The 27,317-nt window shown below is 49.4% G+C and overlaps 1 protein-coding gene across 5 annotated transcripts in view; it reads right to left on the bottom strand.

Moving 5' to 3' along the window:
* Window positions 1-27,317, bottom strand: part of MYH11 (myosin heavy chain 11) — a 155,982-nt gene that overhangs the window by 17,344 nt on the left and 111,321 nt on the right. For all 5 annotated transcript variants that reach the window (XM_030798022.1, XM_030798026.1, XM_030798025.1 and 2 more), the window contains 14 exons: window positions 26,237-26,345; window positions 22,865-22,996; window positions 22,568-22,774; window positions 21,139-21,276; window positions 19,638-19,761; window positions 18,519-18,690; window positions 16,438-16,650; window positions 13,612-13,756; window positions 6,058-6,264; window positions 4,095-4,199; window positions 3,854-4,006; window positions 3,369-3,617; window positions 636-848; window positions 53-265 (listed from right to left, as the gene is read on the bottom strand). In XM_030798022.1, the coding sequence (XP_030653882.1) occupies window positions 53-265; window positions 636-848; window positions 3,369-3,617; window positions 3,854-4,006; window positions 4,095-4,199; window positions 6,058-6,264; window positions 13,612-13,756; window positions 16,438-16,650; window positions 18,519-18,690; window positions 19,638-19,761; window positions 21,139-21,276; window positions 22,568-22,774; window positions 22,865-22,996; window positions 26,237-26,345 (2,380 nt within the window). The remainder of the gene's footprint in view (window positions 1-52; window positions 266-635; window positions 849-3,368; window positions 3,618-3,853; window positions 4,007-4,094; window positions 4,200-6,057; window positions 6,265-13,611; window positions 13,757-16,437; window positions 16,651-18,518; window positions 18,691-19,637; window positions 19,762-21,138; window positions 21,277-22,567; window positions 22,775-22,864; window positions 22,997-26,236; window positions 26,346-27,317) is intronic.

The following is a 27,317-nucleotide window of genomic DNA, read 5'->3' as shown; positions in this document are numbered from 1 at the left end:
AATGAAAAAAGCCACCCGACCTCCCTCTGCTGGCCTCCCCGGCAGCACGCACCTGTCTCTGCAGTTGCCTTCTCTTCTCCTCATTCTGCTCGTCCCGGGCTTGGAGATCCCTCTCGAACTGGCCCTTGAGCGCCTGCATGTTGACTTCCAGCCGCAGTTTGGCATCCTCTGTGGCCTGCAGCTCATCCTCCAGCTCTTCCAGCTGCGTCTTCATCTCCTCCATCTGGGTCTCCAGGGCCCGCTTGGACTTCTCCAGCTCATGGACCTGCCGGCAGAGCAGGCAGCCCCGTTCCATGAGACTCAACTTCACGAAGACGATTGAGAAACCCACCGTGAGCGGCACCTCAGGAGGTCAGGGAGGTGGCGTTGGCCTCCCACAGGATGCATGGCCAGGACTCAAGATGGCCCCTGAAAGCTCAGAGCCCAGCCTTATCCTCGGGCCCCCCAACTCAGAACCGTCCTCGACTGCCATTCTCAGCCCCTCCCAGCCCCTGCACCAGTCCAAAAACCTCCTTCCATTTGCGATGATAGTTCGCTATGAAAAAGGCCAGGAGCTAGCCTCCCATGGACTGCTGAACGGCGCAGAGGGTGGGCGGGCGAAACGTGGATGAGAAAAACAACCCAAAGCCACTTACGTTCTTGCCCACGTCATCCTTGGAGCTGACCAGGTCTTCCATTTCGGCTTTGAGCATTTTGTTGGTCCGCTCGAGTTCCTCTTTGGCTTCCAAGGCCTCTTCGAGGGCCCGAGCCAGGGACAGGGCCTTGGTTTCCTTCTCCCTGGCTTCTGCCTCGGCTCTGTCCCTCTCATCCGCGTATTTGGAAGAGATGTTTTTCTCCTCGGCTAACAACTACAACACAGCATAAGACCCAGAGGTGACTTCTAGGCATAACCGGGGTCAGCGTCACTGAATTGTAAATACCGGGGAAAAGCCCTGTGTCCTACTGAATGTACTGAGGTGCAGGTGTAAGCAATGTAGGTTAGATATGGGAGTAGTTTATATAATCATCTGGCGTTCTGACTTCTACATCAACCTTATGCAGAGCCAGAAATCAGCTGACTTGTTTTTTTTTGTTGGTTGGTTGGTTGGTTTTAGATGGAGTCTCACTTTGTCACCCAGGCTGGACTGCAATGGCGCAGTCTTGGTTCACTGCAACCTCCACCTACTGGGTTCAAGCGATTCTCCTGCCTCAGCCTCCAGAGTAGTTGGGATTACAGGTGCCCACCAACACGCCTGGCTAACTTTTGTATTTTAAGTAGAGACACGGTTTTGCCATGTTGGCCAGGCTGGTCTCGAACTCCTGACCTCAAGTGAGCCTCCTGCCTCAGCCTCCCAAAGCACAGAGATTACAGGTGTGAGCCACCACACCTGGCCAAATCCTTGTGCTTCGAAACCACTAAAGCTGCCCACGTTGCTTAGAGCACACTGAGGTCAAAGTGACATTTAAAGTTGCCAGAAGCTAGTTATTATTTTATTTCATGGCCACAAGTAGCTATTAATATCTCACAAAAGTATCCTAAGAGCCTCAGTAAGGAAACGGTAAGCATGGGTGGCCCTGCACTCATATCTCTCTGCTTGGAGAAGCAACTCAGAGAACATTCCATGCTCACATTAACCTCATCTTCAGAGAGAACACAGCAGATTATAAACTGTAACATCCAAAAGCCAAACTTCCAGTATTCAGCAAAGACAGGGACCTCTAAACTGCACAGTCAACACAAAAATCCCACACTATGTGTGACACTGCACTATACTCTATGTGACAGGAAAATAAAAGCAACCGCAGGCCTTCAACCAGATAATGAAGCACTGAAGATGAGCTGACAGCCCAGAGGAGAGGTGGCTGATGGGAAGAGGAGGAACTGGGATGTTATCTAGAATCCTGACACTATGAGGCCAGTCAGGAAGGGGTAGGGAACCCGCAGGCATCTGGCATTTAGCCTCACTGTACAATCCTCATTTATTTTTGAGACAGAGTTTTCGCTCTTATCACTCAGGCTGGGGTGCAGCGGCGCAATCTTGGCTCACTGCAACCTCCGCCCCACCCTGGGTTCGGGCGATTCTCCTGCCTCAGCCTCCGGAGTAGCAGGGATTACAGGCGTGCGCCACCATGCTACTAATTTTTTTAGTAGAGACAGAGTTGCACCATGTTGGCTAGGCTGGTCTCAAACCCCTGACCTCAAGTGATCCACCCACCTCAGCCTTCCAAAGTGCTAGGATTACAGGCGTGAGCCACCATGCCTGGCCTCTCAAACTGATTTTTAGAATAACCCTGAGTCACTTGTAAACTAAATCACATTTACTAAATAATAATGTATCTTAAAAGTTGGTATTTAGGGGTTTGGGTCATACAGGGGTCTGCATTTATCGTACAATGAAGATCTGTGAATTTCATCACATGTAAGTTTTACTCGAAAAGAAGCAAAATTGTGTTTAAAAGTAAACTCTAATCAATACGGAATGTTGAGGTGTGGAAGGGGAAATGTACTGACATCTGTAATTTGCTCTGAAATGTACCCAAGATATAAGGCATGATAGATAGAATTAGTCTTTATAAATAAACATGTGGGCCGAGCATAGTGGCTCATGCCTATAATCCCAGCACTTTGGGAGGCCAAGGCAGGCAGATCATTTGAGGCCAGGAGTTGGAGACCAGCCTGGACAACATGGCAAAAACCCATCTCTACTAAAAATACAAAAATTAGCCAGACATAGTGGTGTGCTCCTATAATCCCGGCTACATGAAAGGCTGAAGCAGGAGAATCGCTTGAACCCAGAGGCAGAGGTTGTGGTGAGCTGAGATCGCACCACTGTACTCCAGCCTGGGTGGCAGAGCTAGACGCTGTCTCAAAATAAATATGTGATAAAGTTCATATAATACAGTGTCAATGAGTGAATCCAGGTGGTGGCCTTACAGGTGTTCACGGTACAGTTCTGTCAACTTTGCTGTGTGCTTGGAATTTTACAGAATGAAACCTTAGGGAAGAGCGGTATTAAAAGTATAGAAACTGAATTACTTGGAATACTACTCAATAGGTATTCAATACATATTTTTAGTGAATAAAATATGCACCTGATTCCTTCTTGAGGCTAGAAACGAAGGCATCACTATGTGTGCAGGTGACCCTCATGGTGCTGGTACCCAGAAAAGTCACAGTCATCAAGGCCTCTGTGCCATCCTTACTGTGACCTGGTAGCCTTAATGCTCCATGGTTGCCCAAGACAAAATAAGAGAGCCTCCCATGGCTCCCCACAGAGTGGAGAGGGGATGCAGGCACAGGTGGGAGCCACGCATCATACTCTGCAGAGCTGATTCCCCAACCCAGCGTCCACGGCCAGAGTGGAGGACACCCCACGCCCTCCCTCTACCTGATCAAACTTCCTCTGCTTCTTTTCCAGGTTGGACACGAGTTGCCGCTGGTTGTCCAAATCGACGACCAGGTCATCCAGCTCCTGCTGAAGCCTGTTCTTGGTCTTTTCCAGTTTATCGTAAGCGGCTGCCTTCTCCTCGTACTGCTGGGTGAGGTTCTCGATCTCCTTCTGGAACCTCTTCTTGCCCTCTTCCAGAGCTTCCACGGTGCTGGCAAAGTCCTGCAGCTTCTTCTTTGAGTCGGAGAGCTACAAGGACAGCGTCCAGGGTAGGGTGAGAGGGGGACCATGAGTGACCCATCTCTGGCCCCACAGACTCTGAGAAGCGAAGACCATGTCTCCTTGTTGGAGAAACCCAATAGCAGGGGAAGCTAGGGGGTCAAGCACCATCACACCAACACTCCATCGCGATCTGCCGGCAGGGGATCTCAGCGCAGAGACGTTGAGAAGGACCCATGATGGAAGCAAGGACACGGGGCAGGCACCTGGATGTTGAGAGTGGAGATGTGGCGCTCCAGGTTCTGCTTGGCCTCCATCTCCTCGTCCAGCTGGTCTTGCAGGCTGTTCCGCTCCTCCTCCAGCTGGCGCAGCTTCGTAGACACGTTGAGCTTCTGCCGGGTTTCTTCTTGAAGCAGCTCCTGCAAAAGGGATGCACTGAGGTCCCAGGGACATGCCCCGAGGAAGGCCACCCCACAGGTCCCCTGGATGATGTGGAAGGACACTCACCTGGGTGTCCTGGAGCTGGGAACTGAGGGACGCCACGTCCTTGGCCAGCTTAATGGCCTTCCCCTCGGCCTCGTTAAGCATCCCTGTGACGCTCTCAACTTCATTCTAAGGGTGCCAAGACACTGGTTAGTCAAAGCCTCTAGACGGGGATCCTCCTTAAAAGGAGGCCTTTTTACTCAAAACACATGGTGTGCCCTCATGGGCTAGGACTTGGGGTGTCCACTGATTGAGAAAATACCCATGAGGTATGGGACTCTGATAAAACAAAAAACAAAAACAAAAAGAACTCTGTGGCTTGAAGGGAACTCCATTACCTATAAGTTGGGACCCTGGCCCTAGACTCTATGGTTCTAAGAACTTATTTGAGCCCCAATTGTATTGACTGGGACCTGATCCCACTAAATGGATCCTAGATCCCTGCCAAGGTTGGTAGAGACAAAGCAGCAGGTCTGAGAATCCAAACGAGTTGCTCTGGCTGGTCCACTCTCTAAGGCTGAAGAAAGGAGACCAGGATGGTAACTGAACATCCGAGGGATGCTGTCCCATCTCCTCCTTCCTCACTCCTACTTCTTTGTCCCTTCACTGACCCTTATGGCCAAAGCCAGAGATGCAGACCCTAAAGGTAAAAATGCCCTCTGTGTATTCTCTGGCTTTTACTCCCTAGTGTCTCTGCATAAGTCCCTTTGAAGATGTTAGCCTACCCTCCATCTCTTCCACTGACAAGGAGGATATGAATGATCTTGACACTGCTTATATGAGAGCAGCAAAACCCCTGCTCTCAACTGCATGTGGGAAAAAAACATCTCACTTAATGCTTCCCCTGCCCCTTGGTCCCTGGCTGTGAACATGTTAAATATTTATGAAAACTTTGGCCACATCCCCGTGAGTGGGGAGGCAGGGTAAATGTCTATTCCAAGTGAAAGAAGACCAAAGGCAAACAGACCATGTCATTCATCAGCTTAAAACCCCTCAACAGCTTCACATCGCCCAGAGTAAGGGCCAACATACGTGTAATAGGTTCTCAAAAGCCCTACATCATCTGGGTACAACCTCCCCCTCCGACCCCACTCTGTACTATCTCCCCCTACCCCCAACCCCAACGGGGCACTCTAGCTCTGCTGGCCGTATGTCTCTCTCCTAATTTTTCTATTTACCACAGGGCCTTTGCACATGCTGTTCCCTCTGCCTGGTAGACTTATCCATGCTCCTTAGGGAAGCCTTTCTTGGCTCCTCCTCCCCCAGGTTAGGCCCCCTGGTTATTTACACTTAGGCATCATGTGCCTTCCCTTTGCTGCATCATTTGACATTCATTTGTGTGATTATTCACATCTTTCTCTTCCCTTCCTTTCCCCTTACTTGGCTGGAGTCCTACTGGGGCAGGGACAGTGTCTCTTCTTCCTTGCTGTTGTATCTCAGGATTAAGCACAGTGCCTGGCATACAGCAGGTGCTCAATAAATAATTATCAAATTGGAAAAGGAAGGTTTTTTTTTTTTCCTTTTCTTTATTTCCTGAGACAGAGTTTTGCTTTTTTAGCCCAGGCTGGAGTACAATGGTGCAGTCTCTGTACACTGCAACCTCCGCCTCCTGGGTTCAAGCAGTTCTCCTGCCTCAGCCTCCCGAGCAGATGGGACTACAGGTGCCCACCACCACACCTGTCTAATTTTTGTATTTTTAGTAGAGACTTTTCACCATGTTGACCAGGCTGGTCTCAAACCCCTGACCTCAGGTGATCCACCCACCTCTGTCTCCCAAAGTGCTGGGATTGCAGGCATGAGCCACCACGCCTGGCCAGAAGCTTTTTTCAATATTTAATTTAACAGGGAGATCATCGCCTCCCCTCCAGGAACGCAACTAGAGGAAAGGACTTGCCTTGCAGCAAGAGAGATCTCAGCAAGCCGGGAAGAGGCTCCTCCCCACAGAACTGGGCATCACCCAGCACTGCCCACCGCGCCACCGCCTCACCTGCAGCTTGTGGACTTTGTCATTGAGCTCCGCCCGGGCCCGCTCCCCATCGCTGCACTTGGACTGCAGCTCCTGCACCTGCGCCTCCAGCTTCTTCTTCTTGTGTTCCACCTCCTGCTTGGCCTGGCCCAGGACCCGCAGCTCCCCGGCCAGGTCTGCGTTCTCCTTCTCCAGCGTCTGCTTATTCTTGTCTAGGTTTGCCTTGGCCTGGCGAAGGAAGCAGAGGGGAGGGATGACAGGGAGGCTGTGGCCGGGAGAACGTTTCAGGCCCTGCCCTTTCCTCCCTCAGAGAGGTCCAGGAAGGCACACAGCAGGGGGCACACAATCACCAGTAAGAGATTTGGGTCTTTTTTTTGTTGTTATTTTTTTTTTTTAGATGGAGTCTTACTCTGTTACCCAGGCTGGAGTGCTGTGGCACGATCTCAGCTCACTGCAACCTCTGCCTCCCGGGTTCAAGCTATTCTCCTGCCTCAGCTGCCCAAGTAGCTGGGATTACAGGCACCCACCACCATGCCCAGGTAATTTTTGTATTTTTAGTAGAGACAAGGTTTCACCATGTTAACCAGGCTGCTCTCGAACTCCTGACCTCAAGTGATCCACCCATCTTGGCCTCCCTAAGTGCTAGGATTACAGGCATGAGCTGCTGCGCCCGGCTGATATTTTGGATTCTGTTTTCCTAAAGCTCATGGGTTGCAATCTGGAATCCCACGAGCGGTATCCAACCTGCTGTCATGTCCCCTTTGACCCTTTCACTACTTTTTTAAAAAATGAGTTGCCGACCTTTTAATAAATGTCACATAAAAATCTGGATTCCCAGCTTCTTTTTCTTTCTCTCTTTTTTTTTTTTTTGAGAAGGAGTCTCACTCTTTCACCTAGGCCGGAGTGCAGTGGCGCTATCGTGGCTCACTGCAAGCTCCGCCTCCCGGGTTCACACCATTCTCCTGCCTCAGCCTCCCGAGTAGCTGGGACTACAACCACGCCCGGCTAATATTTTGTATTTTTAGTAGAGACGGGGTTTCACCGTGTTAGCCAGGATGGTCTCCATCTTCTGACCTCGTGATCCGCCCCCCTCGGCCTCCCAAAGTGCTGGGATTACAGGCGTGAGCCACCACACCCGGCCTCCCAGCTTCTTTTTCAAAAATCTTTAATGTTTGAAGGCCTCTCATGGCAGCTCATACTTGTCATCCCCAGCACTTTGGGAAACAGGCAGGAGGATCACTTAAGGCGAGGAGTACAAGACCAGCCTGGGCAATGTAGTGAGACCCCCATCTCTACTAAAGTAAAACATTAGCTGGGTGTGGGGGGCACATACCAGCAGTCCCAGCTACTCAGGAGGCTGATGACAGGCTTGCTTGAGCCCAGGAATTGGAGGCTGCAGTGAGCTATGATCACACCACTGCACTCCAGCCTGGGCAACAAAGTGAGACCCTGTTTCAGAAATAAGTAGCTTTGGGAGGCCAAGGCAGGTGGATCACTTGAGGTCGGGAGTTTGAGACCAGCCTGGCTAACATGGCAAAACCCCATCTCTACTAAAAATAAAAAAACTAGCCGGGCGTGGTGGCGCACTCCTATAGTCCCAGCTACTGGGGTGGCTAAGGCACAAGTATTGCTTGAATCTGGGAGGTGGAGGTTGAAGTGAACTAAGATCATGCCACTGTATTCCAGCCTGGGTGACAGAGTGAGACTCCAGCTCAATCAATCAATAACTCTAACATTCTATATCGTGACTGAGGTGGTCGTGGTTATACAATACACATTTGTTAAAATTAATGGAGCAGTAAAATGGATAAATTTTACTGCATATGGCTCAGTAATCCTAAACTTTAAAAAAAAAAAAAAACCCGACAACAACGAAAGATCTGGAAACAGAGGGTCTTGCTTTCCTTCAAGGCAACAGTCTGCCAGATTTAAGTAGCGGCTGGTTCTGCAGGTGGGGCAGTCACATTTCACCACCCCTGTCCTTCACAGGTGTCGTGTGATTGACACTGCTACTTCTGTCCTAGTTAAGGGAAACTTATTTTATGGAACCAGCTCCTGTAGGCATGTGAGTTGCCCTACAGGAAAAAAAGTGTGTTGGGGCCAGGCGCGGTGGCTCATGCCTGTAATCCCAGCACTTGGGGAGGCCGATGCAGGCGGGTCACTTGAGGTCAGGAGTTTAAGACCAGCCTGGCCAACATGGTGAAACCCCGTCTCTACCAAAAATACAAAAATTAGCCGGGCATGGTGGCAGTCACCTGTAATCCCAGCTACTCAGGAGGCTGAAGCAGGAGAATTGCCTGAACCGGGGAGGCAGGGGTTGCAACGAGCCGAGATCGTGGCAGTGCACTCCAGCCTGGGCGACAGAGTGAGACTTTGTCTCAAAAAAAAAAGTGTGTTGGGCAAAAGCAGGATGGGATGAGGGGCTTCTTTCCAGGTTGTAGAGAAGGGGAAAGAGAGAAGTGCAAGTATCCCGAGAGGAGAAGACCTACCACTCAGCCTTCCCATAGTCCCTGGGAGGTGCTGGGCATTGACCGGTCAGCGCTGGATGCCCGTCCTCCCTCCAAGACATGACTAAGAGCTGCCGGACCTCAGATGGGGACAAGGAGTCTCTTGGTGGTAACAAAGCAGTGAAGCGGGGACCCCAGGGGACATGGGCTCCCAGAAACCTTAGCCCAGCCTAAGACCCCAGAACTGGGGCCAAACCGCACGAGGGCTCGGGGAGCCCAGGTAGGAGCTCATGTTAAACGTTTCCCCTACAAACAGATGGAACCAGGACTCTACATCAGAATTCAAGTTGTTAGAGGCAAAGGCCTCTGTTTCCTTGCACCTGAGATGGGCAGAGGTTCGCGCCTCTACCTGCTTTGCGCAGGTCAGTAATGGGCATGCCATCTGCTGGTGGTCTTAATAACTGAGTCTTCCCAAAGAGGCCTGGGTGGGAATGGGCTTGGCTTCTAGCTCCTGTTCACGTCTAATGACCCCCAAGCATGGGGAGGGTCAGTGACTCTGTCTGGGGCCTCACTCTTCCAACCATATATATATATATTTTTTTTTTTTGGAAACAGAGTCTCACTCTGTTGCCCAGACTGGGGTGCAGTGGCGCAATCTTGGCTCACTGCAACCTTTACCTCCTGGGTTCAAGTGATTCTCGTGCCTCAGCCTTCCAAGTAGCTGGGATTATAGGCGACCGCCACCACGCCCAGCCAATTTTTGTATTTTTAGTAGAGACAGGGTTTTGCCGTGTTGGCCAGACTGGTCTCGAACTCCTGACCTCAGGTGATCCGCCTGCCTCGGCCTCCTGAAGTGCTAGGATTACAGGTGTGAGCCACCATGCCCGACCTCCAACCATAAAGCTAAAAGGGAAATGTATGGCTTACTGATGTCTTGACGGCTAATTGTTCCTGAAGGTGGGAATAGCCCATTTCAATTAAAACTGTCTAAAAACAAAAAGTAGGCTTGGAGTGGTGACTCATGTCTGTGATCCTAGCATCTTGGGAGGCCAAAATGGGAGGACTGCTTGAGCTCAGTAGTTTGAGGCCAGTCTGAGCAACATAGTAAGACCCCATCTCTACAAAAAAGTTAAAAATTAGCTGGGCATGGTGGCAGAAGCCTGTAAGTCTCAGCTACTAGGGAGGCTGAGGCAGGAGGATCGCTTGAGCCCAGGAGTTCAAGATTGTAGTGAGCCAATATTGCACCACTGAACTGCAGCCTGGGTGACAGAGTAAGGCCTTGTCTCTAAAAACAAACAGTTTTTAAAAAATGAAAAGTAACTTTTGAACATAATATAAGGAACACAATTAAATGGGGAAATGTATGTCATAGTTACAACTAGCAAAATCCGATTTGTCCAAAATACATAAAGAGTTGAAAAATTGTTGAGGGTAAGTATTTACATCCACTCGACAAGTAGTAAGAGTCCATTGATTCATTTGGAGAGTGAGGGTGAGCTCAGTCCCGTACAGTGCTTTTCAGAGGGTCCTCCCAAGACCACCTCCATCAGGATCAAGGGCAGGCCTGGAAATTTGTACACTAACAGGGGCCACAGGTGAAACGAAATTAGTTTGTAAAGCACTTGGAATAGTGTCTGGCACATAAGTGCTACACTTTTTATTGTATTATTTTACTTACTATTTTTATGTAAAGTAACACTTGAGGTTCCAGCAGACCAGGCAATGAACCAGCCCCAGAAAGGTGTTCAGTAAACCACCACATGGAAGACTGTTCACCTTGACTAGTTGATGCTGTTTAGATCTGTGCCCCACCCAAACCTCATGTTCAGCTGTAATCTCATGTTCTATTGGATTACAACTGAACATGAGATTTGGGTGGGGATGCAGATCCAAACTGTACGAACTAGTCAAGGTGAACACTGGGGCCTGGTGGGAGATGACCGGATCATGGGGGCAGTTTTTTTTTTAATTTATTTTTTCGTGACAGAATCTCGCACTGTTGCCCAGGCTGGATTGCGGTGGCGCGATCTCGGCTCGCTGCAGCCTCCACCTCCCCGGTTCAAGTGACTCTCCTGCTTCAGCCTCCTAAGTAGCTGAGATTACAGGCACCCGCCACCACACCCCCAGCTAATTTTATGGTTTTTGTTTTTTTTGGCGAGACGGAGATTTACTCTTGTTGCCCAGGCTAGAGTGCAATGGCGCGATCTCGACTCACTGCAAGCTCCACCTCCCAGGTTCAAGCGATTCTCCTGCCTCAGCCTCCCGAGTAGCTGGGATTACAGGCGTGCACCACCACGCCTGGCTAATTTTTGTATTTTTAGTAGAGACAGGGTTTCACCGTGTTGCCCAGGCTGATCTCAAACTCCTGACCTCAGGTGATCTGCCTGCCTCGGCCTCCCAAAGTGCTGGAATTACAGGCATGAGCCTCTGCGCCTGGCCTAATTTTATGCATTATTAGTAGAGATGGGGTTTCACTACGTTGATCAGGGTAGTCTTGAACTCCTGACTTGGTGATCCACCCATCTCGGCCTCCCAAAGTGCTGGGATTACAAGCATAAGCCACCGTGCCCAGCCTTTGGGGCAGGGGCAGTTTCTAATGGTTTAGCACCATCCCTTTGGTGCTGCCCTTGTCAGATCTGGTTGTTTAGAAGTGTCTGGCACCTCCCCATTCTCTCTCTTCTGCCTGCTCAGGTCATGTAAAACATGCCTGCTTCCCCTTTGCCTTCCACCATGATGGTAAGTTTCCTGAGGCCTCCCCAGAAGCAGAAGCTGCTATATGCTTTCTGTACAGCCTGCAGAACCATGAGCCAATTAAACCTCTCTTCTTTATAAATTACCCAATGTCAGGGTGGGTACAGTGGCTCACACCTGTCATCTCAGCACTTTGGGAGGCCAAGGCAGGTGGATCACCTGAGGTCAGCAGTTTGAGATCAGCCTGGCCAACATGGCGAAACCTCATCTCTACTAAAAAAAAAATTAGCTGGGCATGGTTGTGTGTGCCTGTAGTCCTAGCTACTTTGGAGGCTGAGGCAGGAGACTCATTTGAACCCAGGAGATGGAGATTGCAGTAAGCCAAGATCACGCCACTGAACTCCAGCCTGAGTGACAGAGTAAGACTCCATTGCTCAAAAAATAAATAATCCAATCTTGGGTATTTCTGTAGAGCAATGCAACAACGGACTAATACACTAGTGACAGAACCAAATGCAAACTCCCAACAATTTTTAGGCAATGCTGCACCCACTTTATCTAGCAGAACCAAAAGCTTCCACTGAAGGGGATGTGGAGGAGCTGGAACGCTGAGGGTGATGTAACTCAGGCTTTCAGGAAAACAATCTGGCAGAAGGTCGCAAGCTAAAAAACTTACCCTGGGGAATGAAGCACAGGAACTACCCCAAAGGAGAGAAGAGCACCCAAGATTCAGCATTCAGTACTGCTATTTACCAGCTCCCACTCCCATGTACCGCAAAGAGTCCAAAAACGGGAGAGTGATTTGACCTAGTCATTCTCAAATTATGCCGGAGAGAGCTGTTCTGCCATTGAAATCAAATAATGACAAGTTTCCTCCAGTCTTTCTTACAAAAGAAAAATCGCTATGTTGCCCAGGCTGATCTGAAAGTCCTGGGCTCAAGCAGTCCTCCCTCCTTGGCCTCCCAAAGTGCTAGGATTACGGGAGGTGTGAGCTGCCATGCCTGGCCTTCCTCCAGTCTGCAGAGAAATTAAAGTGGATAGAATGTTCCCAGTTTTAAGTTTCATTTAAATCTCCCCAAAGTGTTGCTACACCTTTGCTTATCCCTGAAGGGCAGTATATTAACACGCCCCACCCATCCTATAGGGCTTCAGTCCTGTAGAGGCCAGAAAGTGGGGTCTAGGGCCAGACTGTCTGGGTGCAAATCATGGCTCTGCAAATCACTTACCAGCAGTGTGACCTTGGGTAAGTCTCTTCACCTCTAGGCACCTTGGACCTCAGTTTCTTTGCTTGTAAAATGAGTTTAATAGTACACGTCTCACAGGATGGTTGTGAAGATCAATTGACATACTGTATGGGAAGCATTTCTGTTCATTCTTTTTTTTTTTTTTTGAGATGGAGGCTCACTCTGTCGCCCAGACTGGAGTGCAGTGGCACGATCTCAGCCCACTGCAACCTCTTCCTCCTGGATCCAAGTGATTCTCCTGCCTCAGCCTCCTGAGTAGCTAAGATTACAGGCACATGCCACCACACCCAGCTAATTCTTTATAGTTTTGGTAGAGATGGGGTTTCATCATGTTGGCCAGGCTGGTCTCGAACTCCTGAACTCAAGTGATCTGCCCACCTTGCTTCCCAAATTGCTGGGATTACAGACATGGTGAGCCACCATGCCCAGGCTATTTTTATTGTTTGATTAAGGTCTCACTCTGTCGTCCAGGCTAGAGTGCAGTGGCATGACAGGGCTCACTGCAGCCTCAACCTCCCAGGCTCAAATGATCCTCCCACCTCAGCCTCCCAAATAGCTGGGACCACAGGAATGCACTACCAGGCCTGGCCAATTTTTTTTTTTTTTTTTTTTTTTGAGATGGAATCCTGCTGTGTTGCTCAGGCTGGAGTGCAATGGCATGATCTCTGCTCACTGCAACCTCCACCTCCTGGGTTCAAGTGATTCTCCTGCCTCAGCCTCCCATGTAGCTGGGATTACAGGCATGCACCACCATGCCCAGCTAATTTTTTGTATTTGTAATAGAGATAGGGTTTCACGATGTTGGCCAGGCTGGTCTCGAACTACTGACCTCAGGTGATCCACCCGGTTTGGCCTCCCAAAGTGCTGGGATTACAGGCTTGAACCACCATGCCTGGCCTACTTTTTTTAAATTTTAGTAGAGACAAGGTCTCACTATGTTGCCCAGGCTGGTCTCCAACTCCTGAGCTCAAGCAATCCTCCCGCCTCAGCCTCCCCAAGTACTGGGATTACAGGTGTGAGCCACCTCACCCAGCCTGTGTGGGAAGCATTTTTTAAATAAATATAAGCTGCTATCATCATCATTAGAATCTTATGTAACTTGTTTTTTGTCTTTATGCAGACCCTGACATGTAGTAATTTGAGGCTGCTGATGTCACTCTTATGTGTCATCACCAAAAAGCATCACCACTTACCCTCTTGAACTGCTCAAGCTGCTCTGTGAGCTCCTCCACCGCCTGTGCATGTTTCTGCCTCATCTCCTGGACCTGGGCCTCATGGGACCGTGTCTCTTCATCCAGGGCCTTCTTCAGCACCGTCACCTCCTGCTCCCTCTTGGCTCTTGACGGGAGGAACACAGTGATTGGCAATTGGGTGGAGACAGAGGGTCATCTCAGTGCCGTGCAAAAGAATGAGAGCTCCTCCAGGACCCAGAGCTGCAATCCTCATCACCACCCTTCTCTAGCTGTGTGACCTTGGGTCACTCACCTAACATCTCTGGACCTAAAATTCCCTCAGCTGCAAAATGTGGAGCATATCACCTGCCTAGGACGTCTGTAATGACTGGCAAACAAATACACAAAGTAATAGAATTGAAAGGATGTCTGTGAACTGCAAAATTTTGCTTAAATATTAATGTTGGCTCTTATTTAACGAGCAGTTACTATATGCTAGGCCCTGAGCTAAGTTTTTTATATACATCATCTAATCCTCAGAGTGACCCAAAGAGGCAGGTGTGTTATTATTTCCATTTTACAAATGAGGAAACTAAGGCTAAGAGAGGGTAAGCAGTTTTACCCATGGTGTCACAGCCATTGTGTGATGGAGCCAGACTTAGAAGCTAAACCTTGACCTTGAGTCCATGGTTTTGTTTGTTTGTTTGTTTTTGAGATGGAGTTTCACTCCTGTTGCCCAGGCTGGAGTGCAATGGCACAATCTTGGCTCCCTGCAACCTCCACCTCCCGAGTTCAAGCGATTCTCCTGCCTCAGCCTCCTAAGTAGCTGGGATTACAGGTGCCTGCCACCACGCCTGGCTAATTTTATATTTTTAGTACAGATGGGGTTTCACCATGTTGGTCAGGTTTCGAACTCCTGACCTCAGGTGATCGACCCACCTTGGCTTCCCAAAGTGCTGAGATTACAGGTGTAAGCCACTGCACCCAGCCTGGTTTTTTGTTTTGTTTGTTTTTTTATCGAGTCTCGCTCTGTCACCCAGAATGGAGTACAGTGGAATGATGTCAGGTCACTGCAACCTCTGCCTCCCAGGTTCAAGGGATTCTCCTGCCTCAGTCTCCCAAGTAGCTGGGATTACAGGCACCCACCACCATGCCCGGCTAATTTTTGTCTTTTTAGTAGAGACAGGTTTTCATGATGTTGGCCAGGCTGGTCTCGAACTCCTGACCTCAGGTGATCTGTCTGCTTCGGCCTCCCAAAGTGCTGGGATTACAGGCGTGAGCCACCATACCTGGCCCATGCACTGGGCTTTTCTGTATCAAAGGCCAGGTGGCAAGGGAGCAGAACATTGTGCCTCTATGTGCATGTGACAGTGCACAAAACCCAAAGTAGGGGAAATAAACCTCAGGGTATATGGTGTTGGCACAGCTAGCATAGCTATATGCTATGGTATATGCTATGCCAACACCACAGATTGCATCAAAATACATTTATGTGTTTACTGAATGAATCAATGACCTAGTTTCACTAGAGTCAGGATTCGTGATCTGGCAGCCAGTTTGTTATTGTTGCTGTTTGTTCATTTGAAGTGAATCTTAAATTGAAAACCAATCTGATCAATTTTAGTTTTAAAATTTAACACAAAAGTTATACACACACATACTTGGGATTTGGAGCTTGGGGACTGACTGATACACACACAGACAGGAAGGAATTTCTCAAAAATGTTAACTGGTGTGACTAAGGGTGATTTTTTTTTTGTTTTTTGTTTTTTTTTGAGATGGAGTCTCACTCACTCTATCGCCCAGGCTGGAGTGCGATGGTGCGATCTCAGCTCACTGCAACCTCTGCCTCCCAGATTCAAGTGATTCTACTGCCTCAGCCTCCTGAGTAGCTGGGATTTACAGGCATGTGCCACCATGCCCAGCTCATTTTTGGATTTATAGTAGAGACAGGGTTTCACCATGTTGGCCAGGCTGGTCTTGAACTCCTGACCTCAACTGATCCACCTGTCTTTGGTCCCCCAAAGTGCTGAGATTATAGGCGTGAGCCCGACCCTAAAGGTGATTTTTTTTATGTCTGCTTTTCTATAGTTTTCAAATTGTTCTGAGTATATCCAAGCTTTCCAATGAGGATGGTTTTGAATGCAGCCTGACACAGAGTCATAAACTTTCTTAAAACAGTATGAGATGTTTTTTCCAATTTGTAAAATTTTTTTAGTTCATCAGCTATTATTAGTGTTAGTGTATTTTATGATTTTATGTGTGGCCCAAGACAAATCTTTTTCTTCCAATGTGGCCAAGGGAAGCCAAAAGATTGTACCTCCCTAGTATATACTACTCTTCTGATGAGAAGATGATGAGGGCCGGGTGCAGTGGCTCACACATGTAATACCAGCAGTTTGGGAGGTGGAAGTGGGTGGATCACTTGAGGCCAGGAGTTCAAGTCCAGCCTGGGCAACATGGCAAAACTCCATCTCTATTAAAAACAAAAAATTAGCTAGGCGTGGTGGCACACACCTGTAATCCCAGCTACTCAGGAGGCTGAGGCATGAGAATCGCTTAAATCTCAGAGGTGGAGGTTGCAGTGAGCTGAGATGGCACAACTGCACTCCAGCCTAAGCGACAAAGCCAGACTGCCTCAAAAAAAAAAAAAAAAAAAAAAAAAAGAGAAAAGAGAAAAAAACAACCATGCTTCTACAAGTTAAAGCAAACTGCAGCCAGGAAGGTAAATGCACAGGGGCTGAGAAATCCTGTGATGCAGGATTTGCTTTGGGTTTGTCCCCTCTCCTGGCCCCATCCCATTGGTGCAGTGGGACAGCAGGATGGTGGGACTGATGGGCCCCTCACCTGAGCTCCTGCTGAGTGGCTGTGCTGTCCAGCGTGTCTTCCAGCTCTGTCTTTAGGGCCTCCAGCTCCTCGCCCAGGTCTCGCTTCTGCTTTTCAGCCTTGTTCCTGGCGGCCCGCTCTGAGTCCAGGTCCTCCTGAAGGTCTGAGATGTGGCCCTCCAGCTCCCGGATCTTCTTCAGGGCATTGTTCTTCTGAGCGATTTCATCATCAAGCCTTCCAGGGAGAGACCCACCAGAATGAATCCCCAGGGCCCTTGGTTCCTCTTTTACAATGTGGCCAAAAATTGTTTTCTGGGACCAGACACTTATGTTGCAGAGACATCCAACACCTATCCATGTCCCCAGGACTGCTTCTTGACATGCCAGACTATTTGAGATTAACAGAGGACGTGAGTGCCAAGGTCTGACATCAAAACAGGTTGTACATGTGCATGGGTGTGTGTACGAGTGTATGCACATGTGTGCATGTGTGTGCAAGAATGCAAAGCATTGGCCCCAGACTGGTAAGGTACCTGGTCACAGTAGGGACTGTGTGGAAGCTTTCTGAATGTTGGACAGTTATTCTTCCCTGACAACTGTCTGTTCTTTCTGCATTTGCTCAGTGATTGAGTACCCGCCCCATGCACAGCACTTGGCCAGCCACTGGTTGCGGGGGGATATTCAGACTGGGGCTCTGCATCTGGTGGAGGTGGTGACCACAGATCAAGGTGGGCTGCAAGAAGCCCTGTTAAATGGCAGAATGCTGCAGGAGAGGCAAGCACTTTGATTTTACTGTACTTGTGAACGGGCAGCAACAAGAGAGAAAGTGAAATAGTTGGGTTGGGGTGAGACTGCAGAGGGTGGATGGGCTCTGAGGGTGAGGCTAAGGAAACTGGATTTTCCCTAGTGAGCCAGTGAAGTTAGGTTTTTGTTTTGTTATTATTGTTGTTTTGAGACAGGGTCTTGCTCTATTGCCCAGGCTGGAGTGCAGTGGCATGAACATAGCTCACTTTAGCCTCAACCTCCTGGGCTCAAGTGATCCTCCCATCTGAGCCTCCTGAGTAGCTGGGACTACAGACACACACCACCATGCCTGGCTCATTTTTTAACTTTTTGTAGAGACAGGGTCTTGCTATGTTGCCCATGTTGGTCTCAAACTGCTGGCCTCAAGCAATCCCCCCTACCTTGACTTCCCAAAGTGCTGAGATTACAGGCGTGAGCCACTGCATCCAGCCAGCAAAGTTTTGTGAGCAGGTTTGTGGCCCAGAGGGATGCTTTCCCTTCATCACCATAGCACTGTCAACATAGCACAAATTGGATGACAAAAGAGACAGGCCAGGGGATCAATCAGAAAGCTTTGAGGCTTAAATCCCAGCTCTGCCTCTTAGAAGCGATGACATTGCTCCTGTTCCGTTACCCCTAGGAGGCTCAGCTTCCTCCTCAAAGACACCGGCAGTACACCTGGCCAGGTGTCTGCAAAGGTATTGCTTGAAAATAACTTAGCACCGAGTAAGCAGGTAAATAATCATTTATAGTGGCTGCTGCAGTATCAGCATTAGTGTAAATCCAGCTAAGAGCCAGGAAGAGGGAAAAAACAGAGGAAATGGGTGGGGGACATTTAGAAGGACTGGCAGAATCTGAAGGTTGCTGCTCGCTGTGGGTTGGCAGAAACAAAGGAGGAGATTGGTGTTCACAAAAAAGAGGGTCCTTAGAGGGAGGGGCTGGGGAAAGGAAGGTCATTCCTGCCTTAGACAGGGGTGTTTGAGATGACGGTGAAAATTGACTCATTGGGCAATCAGAAATTCAGAACTGGGGTCTAGATGAGAAAAGCCTGGATGGCGGAGAGGCGGCAGCAACACCATGGGAGTAGGTGAGATCAACTGCAAAGAGATGTATTGATAGGGAAGAGAAGAAAGTCGAAGGTGAGGATCTGGGGGAGTGAACAGGGTCGGGAAGGCTTGTGGGAGGCCTGGCCTGGGAAATGAAGTTCACGTCAAGGGCCTGGGACCACCTTGACCAAGACAGCCACTGCGAATGAGCGAATGAGCAGGGGCCCAGGGGATACATGGACACACAGCAAATGCCCCTTGCCAGCCCCGCTACCTGGCCAGGGCCGCCTGCAGCTCCTCCTCCTTCTTGGCCAGCTGCATCTTGAGCTCTGCGATCTGCGCCTGGAGGTCAGCGATCTGCTCGTGGAAGTCGCTGGCTTCACCCTCCAGCTTCCGTTTCAGCTTCTCCAGCTCCTGCCGGCTCTTCTCCTCCTTCTTTAGCCGCACTGCAAAAACCAAGGTGCTCTTCAGGAAGGGGAGGCCCCAGAGAGATGCCTGGCAATGAGCCTTCCTGCCCAGGCATTTTACACGGAGGAGATGAACACATCCCCCCATCAGTAACCATCATAGTCACGGCCTGGACCATTATCTCCGGATGAACAGCACCTTTTATCGTCGTATTATTATTATTATTTGAGATGGAGTTTTGCTCTTGTTGCTCAGGCTGGAGTAAAATGGCGCAATCTCAGCTCACTGCAACCTCCGTCTCCCAGGTTCAGGTGATTGTCCTGCCTCCGCCTCCTGAGTAGCTGGGATTATAGGCGCCCGCCACCACACCTGGCTAATTTTTGTATTTTGAGACAGGGTTTCACCATGTTGGCCAGACTGGTCTCCAAATCCTGACCTCGTGATCTGCCCACCTCGGCCTCCCAAAGTGCTGGGATTACAGGTGACAGCCACCACACCCAGCCCTTTTATCATATTAGTGTGTGTGATGACTGAGGGTGATTTTGAGAGGTGGGACAGAGTTAGTTGTCACTCATGGGATGATCTTCCATCCTCAAATTTCCTTTCTGATTTTCCTGCTTTTAAAAATACCCATTCAAGGCCAGGAATAGTGGCTCATGCCTATAATCCCAGCACTTTGGGAGGCTAAGGTGGGAGGACTGCTTGGGCCCAGGAGTTTGAGACCAGACTGAGCATCATAGTGAAACCCCATCTCTACAAAAATAAAAAATAAAAAAAATTAGCTGGGTGTGGTGATGCACGCCTGTAGTCTCAGCTGCTCAGGAAGCTGAGGCAGGAGGATCGCTTGAGCTTAGGAGTTTCAGGCTGCAGTGGGCCATGATCGCACCGTAGCACTGCAGCCTGCGCAACAGAGGAAAACCTCATCTCCAGAAAAAAATAATAAAATAAAAAAAAATAAAAATAAACCTCTTGGTAGCTGGTTTACCTTCCAGTTCTGAAATCATAGATTCATGCTTGTTTTTCAGCTTGGTAAGATTCTTGGCCTTTTCTTCCTCTTCTGCAAGATTTGTCGTTAAGTCACTGATCCTCTCCTCAAGGAGTTTTCGTTCCTTTTTGGTGTAAGAGAAAGAGATAGCTTTAGCATTTTTCTTTTCTCTAGAATCTATGTTTCATTTTTAAGTGATTTCCATATAAACAGTTGAAAGAAAAACACACATTATAACAAAATACAACTAGAGCTTTAAATGGTAAAGAGAAGTCCCTTAACAATTTCCAAAAATTGGCCATTTCTCATCTCGTGCCAGTCTGTCCCTCACATTGTATGATCAGCTAAAGGTACCCTCCTTCCATTCCTGCCACTGGCCAGCTCTTCCCTGCCCCAGGGCCTTTGCACAGTGGGCCAACCAGCTGAGATGCTCTTCTACTCCCCTCTAACTGCTCCTTCATCTTCAAGTTTCTGCTTAAATGTCACCTCCTCCAGGAAGCCTTCCCTGAATACCCTTCCTCTATCCCCCACTGCTGTATTCTTTTTTTTTTTTTTTTTTTTTGAGACAGAGTCTCACTCTATCGCCCAGGCTGGAGTGCAGTGGCACTATCTCAGCTCACTGCAACCTCTGCCTCCCAGGTTCAAGTGATTCTCCTGCCTCAGCCTCCCGAGTAGCTGGGACTACAGGCGCCCGCCAACACACCCGACTAGTTTTTTCTAATTTTAGTAGAGATAGGGTTTTACTGTGTTGGCCAGTCTGGTCTCCAACTCCTGACCTCAGGTAATCCACCCACCTCAGCCTCCCAAAGTGCTGGGATTTAGGCATGAGCCACCGCACCCGGCCTGCCACACTCTTATAATATGGTGAACGTTTCCTTCAGAGCCCTGATCACCATGGTAAATGATGATTATTTGCCATCTTACTACAGTATAAGCCCCACAAGGGAAGGGTCCTCCTTCATCATGCATACCTGCATCTAACACAGAGCCTGGCTCACAGTAGGGGCCAAGGTGACATCCAGCTCAAAGAACTAAAAGCAGGTCACCCTCGTGGGGCTGGTTAGTGACTACTGACTAAGGTGACCAGCTTGTCCTGGTTTTCTAAGGGCTTTTCTGCTTTGAGAACTGGAAGTCCCAAATCCCCAAAATCTCCCTGATCCTGGTAAGCCTGTTGTTTTTAATGCAGGAACTTGATTCCACTTTTTTTTTTTTGAGACAGAGTCACTTTGTCACCCAGGCTGCAGTGCAGTGGCACGATCTCAGCTCACTGCAACCTCTACCTCCCAGGTTCCAGTGATTATCCTGCCTCAGCCTCCCAAGTAGCTGGGATTACAGGCACCGGCCACTACGCTTGGCTCATCTTTGTATTTTTAGTAGAGATGGAGTTTCACCCTGTTGGCCAGGCTAGTCTCAAACTCCTGGCCTCAAGTGATCCACCTGCCTCGGCCTCCCAAAGTGCTCGGATTATAGGCGTGAGCCACCGCCCCCGGCCCCTACTCACTTTTGACAGTTTATTGTTCTGATCATCCATGACCAGGATCTCATCCTCCAGTTTCTTGATCTTGGCCTCGGCCGTGACCTTCTCAAGTTGCAGCTTCTGCCTGGCAGCTTCCTCCTCCTCCAGCTGTTCTTCAAGGTCCTTTGTTGTGGAGGGAAAAGAGTAACAGCTTTGGTTATAACAAATTTACTCTCGTGGTGATCTGGGGACTAATGAATACAAGGGCTAGGCCTGAAGATGCCCAGAACTCTGTAGCCTCCTAAAAGGAAGAAATAAAGGCCTGGGCGTGGTGGCTCACACCTGTAATCCCAGCACTTTTGGAGGCCGAGGTGGGTGGATCACTTGAGGTCAGGAATTCAAGACCAGCCTGGCCAACATGGTGAAACCCCATCTCTACTAAAAATACAAAAAAAACTAACCAGGCATGGTGGTGGGCTCCTGTAATCCCAGCTACTCGGGAGGCTGAGGCAGGAGAATCGCTTGAACCCGAGAGGCAGAGGTTGCAGTGAGCTGAGATCGCACCACTGCACTCCAGCCTAGGCAACAGAGTGAGACTCTGTCTCAAAAAAAAAAAAAAAAAAAGACCTGGGTAAGCTGCTCTCCTTCATGGAACCTCAACCTCCTCATCTATAAAATGAGCACAGTAGGTACCACGGTGGTTTTAAAATCTATCCACAAGTTCTTTGCTACTCCAAAAAGGTGGAGCCTAATTCTCCTCCCCTTGAGTGGGGGTTAGATTTGCTTCTAACAACAACAACAACAACAACAAAAAAAAAATCAAGAGGAAGTGATGGAATGTAACTTCAAAGATTAGGCTACAAAAGGTATTGTGGCTTCCCTTCTCCTCTCTCTCGGATCACTCCTGGGGGAACTCTGCTGCCATATTGGAAGGACACTCAAGCAGCCCTGAGGAGAGGCCTTCATGGTAAGGAACTGAGGCCTCCTGCCAACAGCTGTGTGAATGAGCCACGTGGAAGTGGGTCCTCCAGCCCCAGATGAGTCTTCAGATGACTGCAGCCTCAGCCAATACCTTGACTGCAACCTCAGGCCGGACCCTAAGTCAGAACCACTCACCTAAGCCACTCCCAAATTCCTGACTATGCAAGATAAATACTTTTTATTTTTAGCTACTGAGTTTGGCATGTTTTGTTATGTAGCAGTAGATAACAAATACAATTATCCTCCTTTCAGGCTTGCTGTTAGGAGAAAAGGGGTTAGCACATGCAAGGCAGGGCAGTATAACAGAGTGGGCTCACTGTGTTCAAGTCCCAACCCCAGCTGTGTGGCCTTGATCAGATGACCAACCCTCTCCAAGCCTCCATCTCATCATCTGTCCCAGCAGGGACACATATCCCTGGATGCACCTCCACAGACCTGCAGTGAGGGTCAAGTGATTTGTTACCCACCACGGGCTGCCTCTGTGACACCTTACCAGCATCTGCTGGGCCATCTTCTTCCTTTCAGCCTGTAGCTGCTGGCCCCTGTCTTCCTCCTCCTCTAGGCGGGCCTCCATCTCATGCAGTATCTCCTCCAGCTCCTGCTTCTTGGCCGCCAGCCGCACCCGCATCTCCTCAGCCTCTGCATACAGCTCTGTCTCTGCCTGCAGCTGTTCCTGTAGCAGGTTCTTCTCCTCGGTCAGCTGCACACAGGGGGTGGAGAGGAGGCGGGTGAGCCCCACGGGGCCAAGTCCTATTCCCCAGCAACCCCAGCCACGCATCCATACAGGTACCTGTGAGTGCTTCTGCTCCAGCTCCTTAAGCTCATTCTCTGCCTTCTGCTGCCGCTCTTTGGTCTTCTGCAGTTCATCCTCCTTGGCCTGCATCTCCTCCTCCTGCCGTGTCACCTGCAGCAGTGGCTTCACCTGCACACACACGGTCAGCCCATCATTGGTTTTTGTGGCAAAGGGATATCTTGTCATAATAAATTCGATCGGTGGTTCTGAGCCAGGGACAATATTGCCCCCACCGATCCCCACTAGGGGATATTGTCTGGAGACACTGCTGGTTGTCACAACTAGGGTGGGGGGTGCCTCTGGCATCCAGTGGGTAGAGGCCACGGATGCTGCTAAACACCCTACAGTGCACAGGACAGCCCCCACAACAGAATTAGTCACCCCAAAATATCAACAGTGGCAAGATTGAGGACCTCTAAATTAGAGCACCAGAAAAGGTGCAAAGTGAAAGGAAAAAGTCTCATCTTTCCCGCTTTAGAACCATCCCAACAGAGAACTACTGCTGAAAAGTGATATTTCCTTCCAAGGACAAAAGGGAGAAAAAAATCTTTCATATCCCACCCACCTCCCTATCAAAGTCATTATTAACATTGTTTACATTTCCTTCCTGGATCTTTTTCTGTTTAAAAAATAGACTTAAGACCATGCTGCCTAGTTGTAGAGGCTGCTTTTATTATTTAAAATTATAAGATACAGACAGGCACAGAGGTGCATGCCTGTAATCCCAGCATTTTCGGAGGCCGAGGCAAGTGCTTGAGCCCAGGAGTTTGAGACCAGCCTGGGCAACATCATGAGACCCCATCGCTACAAAAAAAAGTAGCCAGGCATGGTGGCGTGTGCCTGTAGTCCCAGCTACTGAGGGGGCTGAGGCAGGAAGATAGCTTGAACCCTGGAGGTTGAGGCTGCAGTGAGCCATGATTGTGCTACTCCATTCCAGCCCGGGTGACAGAGTGAGACCCTGTCTCTACAAAAAAAATTTAAAAAATATTATAAGATATTTATTACCCCACGCTGTTACATCATTCTTACAACGTTACATAGCCATCTTTTTATTTTATTTATTTAGAGATGGTCTTGTTCTGTCACCCAGGTTGGAGTGCAGTGACACAGTCATAGCTCACTGCAGCCTTGAACTCCTGGCCTCAAGCAATCCTCCCACCCCAGCTCCAGAGTAGCTGGGACTACATGCCACAGTGTCCAGCTAGACAACTAGGTAGATGTCTTTTTTTTTTTTTTAGCAGACCTATTCAATATCCAAGCCTTCATTTTAATAGCTGAAAACATTCCATTGATGGATGAATCATTATTGAACTCATCATTCGGCTAGGACTGGACACTGAAATTCTGCTACTGTAAATAAGGCCACAGTGAATGCCCTTAACTCTTGATTTTCTTTTCTTTTCTCTTTGTCTTCAGTTGGAGTCTCGCCCTGTCACCCAGGTTGGAGTGCAGTGGCGCGATCTCAGCTCACTGCAACCTCTGCCTCCTGGGTTCAAGTGATTCTCTTGCCTCAATCTCCTGAGTAGCTGGGATTACAGGTGCCCACCACCACACCACGCTAATTTTTGTATTTTCAGTAGAGATGGGGTTTCGCCATGTTGGCCAGGCTGGTTTCGAACTCCTGAACCCAGGTGATCCTCCCGCCTCGGCCTCCCAAAGTGCTGGGATTACAGGCGTGGGCCACCACACCCGGCTAAGATGATTTTCTTAGGATAGTTTTTCAGAAGTTGGTTCAGTGGGGACGAACATTTCCAAAAAGCATCATCTGCTGTCCTTCCCTGGGCTGCCTCCAAATTGTTTGTTTTCAAGCCCCTGCCCGGCACAAGGAAGCCCCTGCTATGTACTCCGGCAGCTTGTTCCATGTAATTATCACAGTTTGCCATTATGTATCTGTCTCTGTGATTATCTGTTTATTGTTTACTCCCCGCCAATTCGGCCAGAATATTCACGGAGGTCAGGGACCACGGTGCGTGTTCACAGCCGCACCCCCCGCACCTAGCATGTGCCTGGCATACAGCACGCACTCAGCATCTATTTGCTTGGTGAAAAAGCCTTGCACCAGTGTACACACTCAAGGGCGTATAAGGAGAAGCCTAGTCTATTGGAACAGAGCATGTCTTTGTGCCATGGGCACAATGCAACCAGTGCCACTACAGGAACCAGTTGAGTCCTCTGGAGGCCTTGACTTTGCCAGAAATAAAAAATAATATGCTATTGGCCAGATGAGGTGGCTCACGTCTGTAATCCCAGCACTTTGGGAGCCTGAAGCAGGCGGGTTGCCTGAGGCCAGGAGTTCAAGACCAGCCTGGGCAACAAAGTGAGACTCCATTTCAAAAAAGCAAAAAGTAAAAAAAAAAAAAACTGCAGTGTTGATACATGAAACAGTCTGGATGCTCTCTAATTCCATGTATAGAATATATATATATATATATATTTTTTTTTTTTTTTTGAGACGGAGTCTCACTCTGTCACCAGGCTGGAGTGCAGTACTGGCGCGATCTCAGCTCTCTGCAACCTCTGCCTACCGGGTTCAAGTGATTCTCTTGCCTCAGCCTCCTGAGTAGCTGGGACTACAGGTGTTTGCCATCACGCCCAGCTAATTTTTGTACTTTTAGTAGAGACAGGGTTTCACCATCTTGGCCAGGATGGTCTTGACCTCTTGACTTTGTGATCCGCCCTCCTCGGCCTCCCAAAGTGCTGGGATTACCGGCGTGAGCCACCGTGCCTGGCCTTTTTTTTTAAAAAAAAAAAAGAAAGAAAGAAGAGACAGAGTCTTAATCTTTCACCCAGGCTGGAGTGCAGGCACGATCTTGGCTCACTGCAACCTCTTTCTACTGGGTTCAAGAGATTCTCCTGCCTTAGCCTCCTGAGTATCTGGGATTACAGGTACCTGCCACCATACCCAGCTAATTTTTGTATTTTAAGTAGAGACGGCATTTTGCCATGTTGGCCAGGCTGGTTTTGAACTCCTGACCGCAAGTGATCCACCTGCCTTGGCCTCCCAAAGTGTTAGGATTACGGGCGTGAGCTGCCGCCCCTGGCAGCATTCTTGAACCATCAGAATTACAGAACTGGAGAAGAGAGGGGTTTCCATGGCTACGGAGGAAGTGGGTGTGGCTATAAATGGGCCACACGAGGGATTCCAGTGCTGATGGAAATATTAATACTTTGTGTTAAGGTCCTGGCTATGGCCTATGTGCCAAAGGACCGGGCCTCCTCGGGCCAGAGAACCGCCAATGCGCAAGGTCTGAGTTCGAGCCCTCCATTCCACACCCACTTGTGACCACCTCCTGTCCCAAATGTGGAGGCTCCAGAGTGAAGAACCAGGGCTGGGGGCCCCTGGGAAGGGGGCTGGGGCAGAGCACTCACTTTGGTGAAAAGCCTCCACCATTGCCAGTTCCGCAGCTTGAGGTAGGCGGCGCAGTTCCTCTGAATCACCTTCATGGCAGTCAGCTGCTGCTGCCTCTTGGCAAAAGCCCTAGGGATGGGGGAAGAGAAGGTGCAGGGGTCATGAAGCCTCACCCCGCTGTCCACAGAGCCCTGCTCCGTAGCATCCCGAACCTGCACAGGCACATGCCCCATTCTCCCCAGCTCAGGTTCTTCCAGAAACCCTGTGTGACACATGTACTGTCTGGCTGCAAACAACTTAAATCATCTACAGGCCAGAGCCTTTCTCAGCGGACAAAGAAGACCCAGGGCTCACAACGTGCCCCAGACTTAGCTGAAATCCACACACCACTTAGAAAACACAACTATGTGCATCATTCCTAAGGGGGCTCACATACTCCCCAGCTGCACTAGCTGTTTCCTTTTTCTTTCTTTCGTTTTTCTTTTTGAGGTAGAGTTTCACTCTTGTTGCCCAGGCTGGAGTGCGGTGGCACGATCTCAGCTCACTACAAACTCCACCTCCAAGGTTCAAGTGATTCTCCTGCTTCAGCTTCCCAAGCAGCTTGGATTACAGGTGCCCACAACCATGCCTGGCTCATTTTTGTATTTTTAGTAGAGATGGTGTTTCCCACGTTGGCCAGGCGGGTCTCAAACTCCTGACCTCAGGTGATCCACCCACCTCGGCCTCCCAAAGTGCTGGGATTACAGGTAGGAGCCACCATGCCCAGCCTGCACCAGCTGTTTCTGGCAAACTTCTTATTTATTTTTTTCAGAGACAGGGTCTGGCTCTGCGGCCCAGGCTGGAGTGCAGTGGTACGATGATGACTCACTGCAGCCTCAAATTCCTGGGCTCAAGTGATCCTCCTGCCTCAGCCTCCCAAGTAGTTGGGACTACAGGCACATGCTACCATGCCCAGCTAATTTTTAAAGTTTGTTTTTTGTAGAGATAGGAGTCTCGCCATGTTGCCCAGACTGGTTTCAAACTCCTGGGCTCAAGCAATCCTCCTGCCTCGGCCTCCCAAAGTGCCTGGGATTACAGGTGTCAGCTACCACACCCAGCCCT

Source organism: Nomascus leucogenys, chromosome 18 (genome assembly GCF_006542625.1).
Source record: "Nomascus leucogenys isolate Asia chromosome 18, Asia_NLE_v1, whole genome shotgun sequence".
Classification (NCBI taxonomy): domain Eukaryota; kingdom Metazoa; phylum Chordata; class Mammalia; order Primates; family Hylobatidae; genus Nomascus; species Nomascus leucogenys.
The sequence above is the reverse complement of the archived record's forward strand: the minus strand, read 5'-3'. Positions and strand labels throughout refer to the sequence as shown.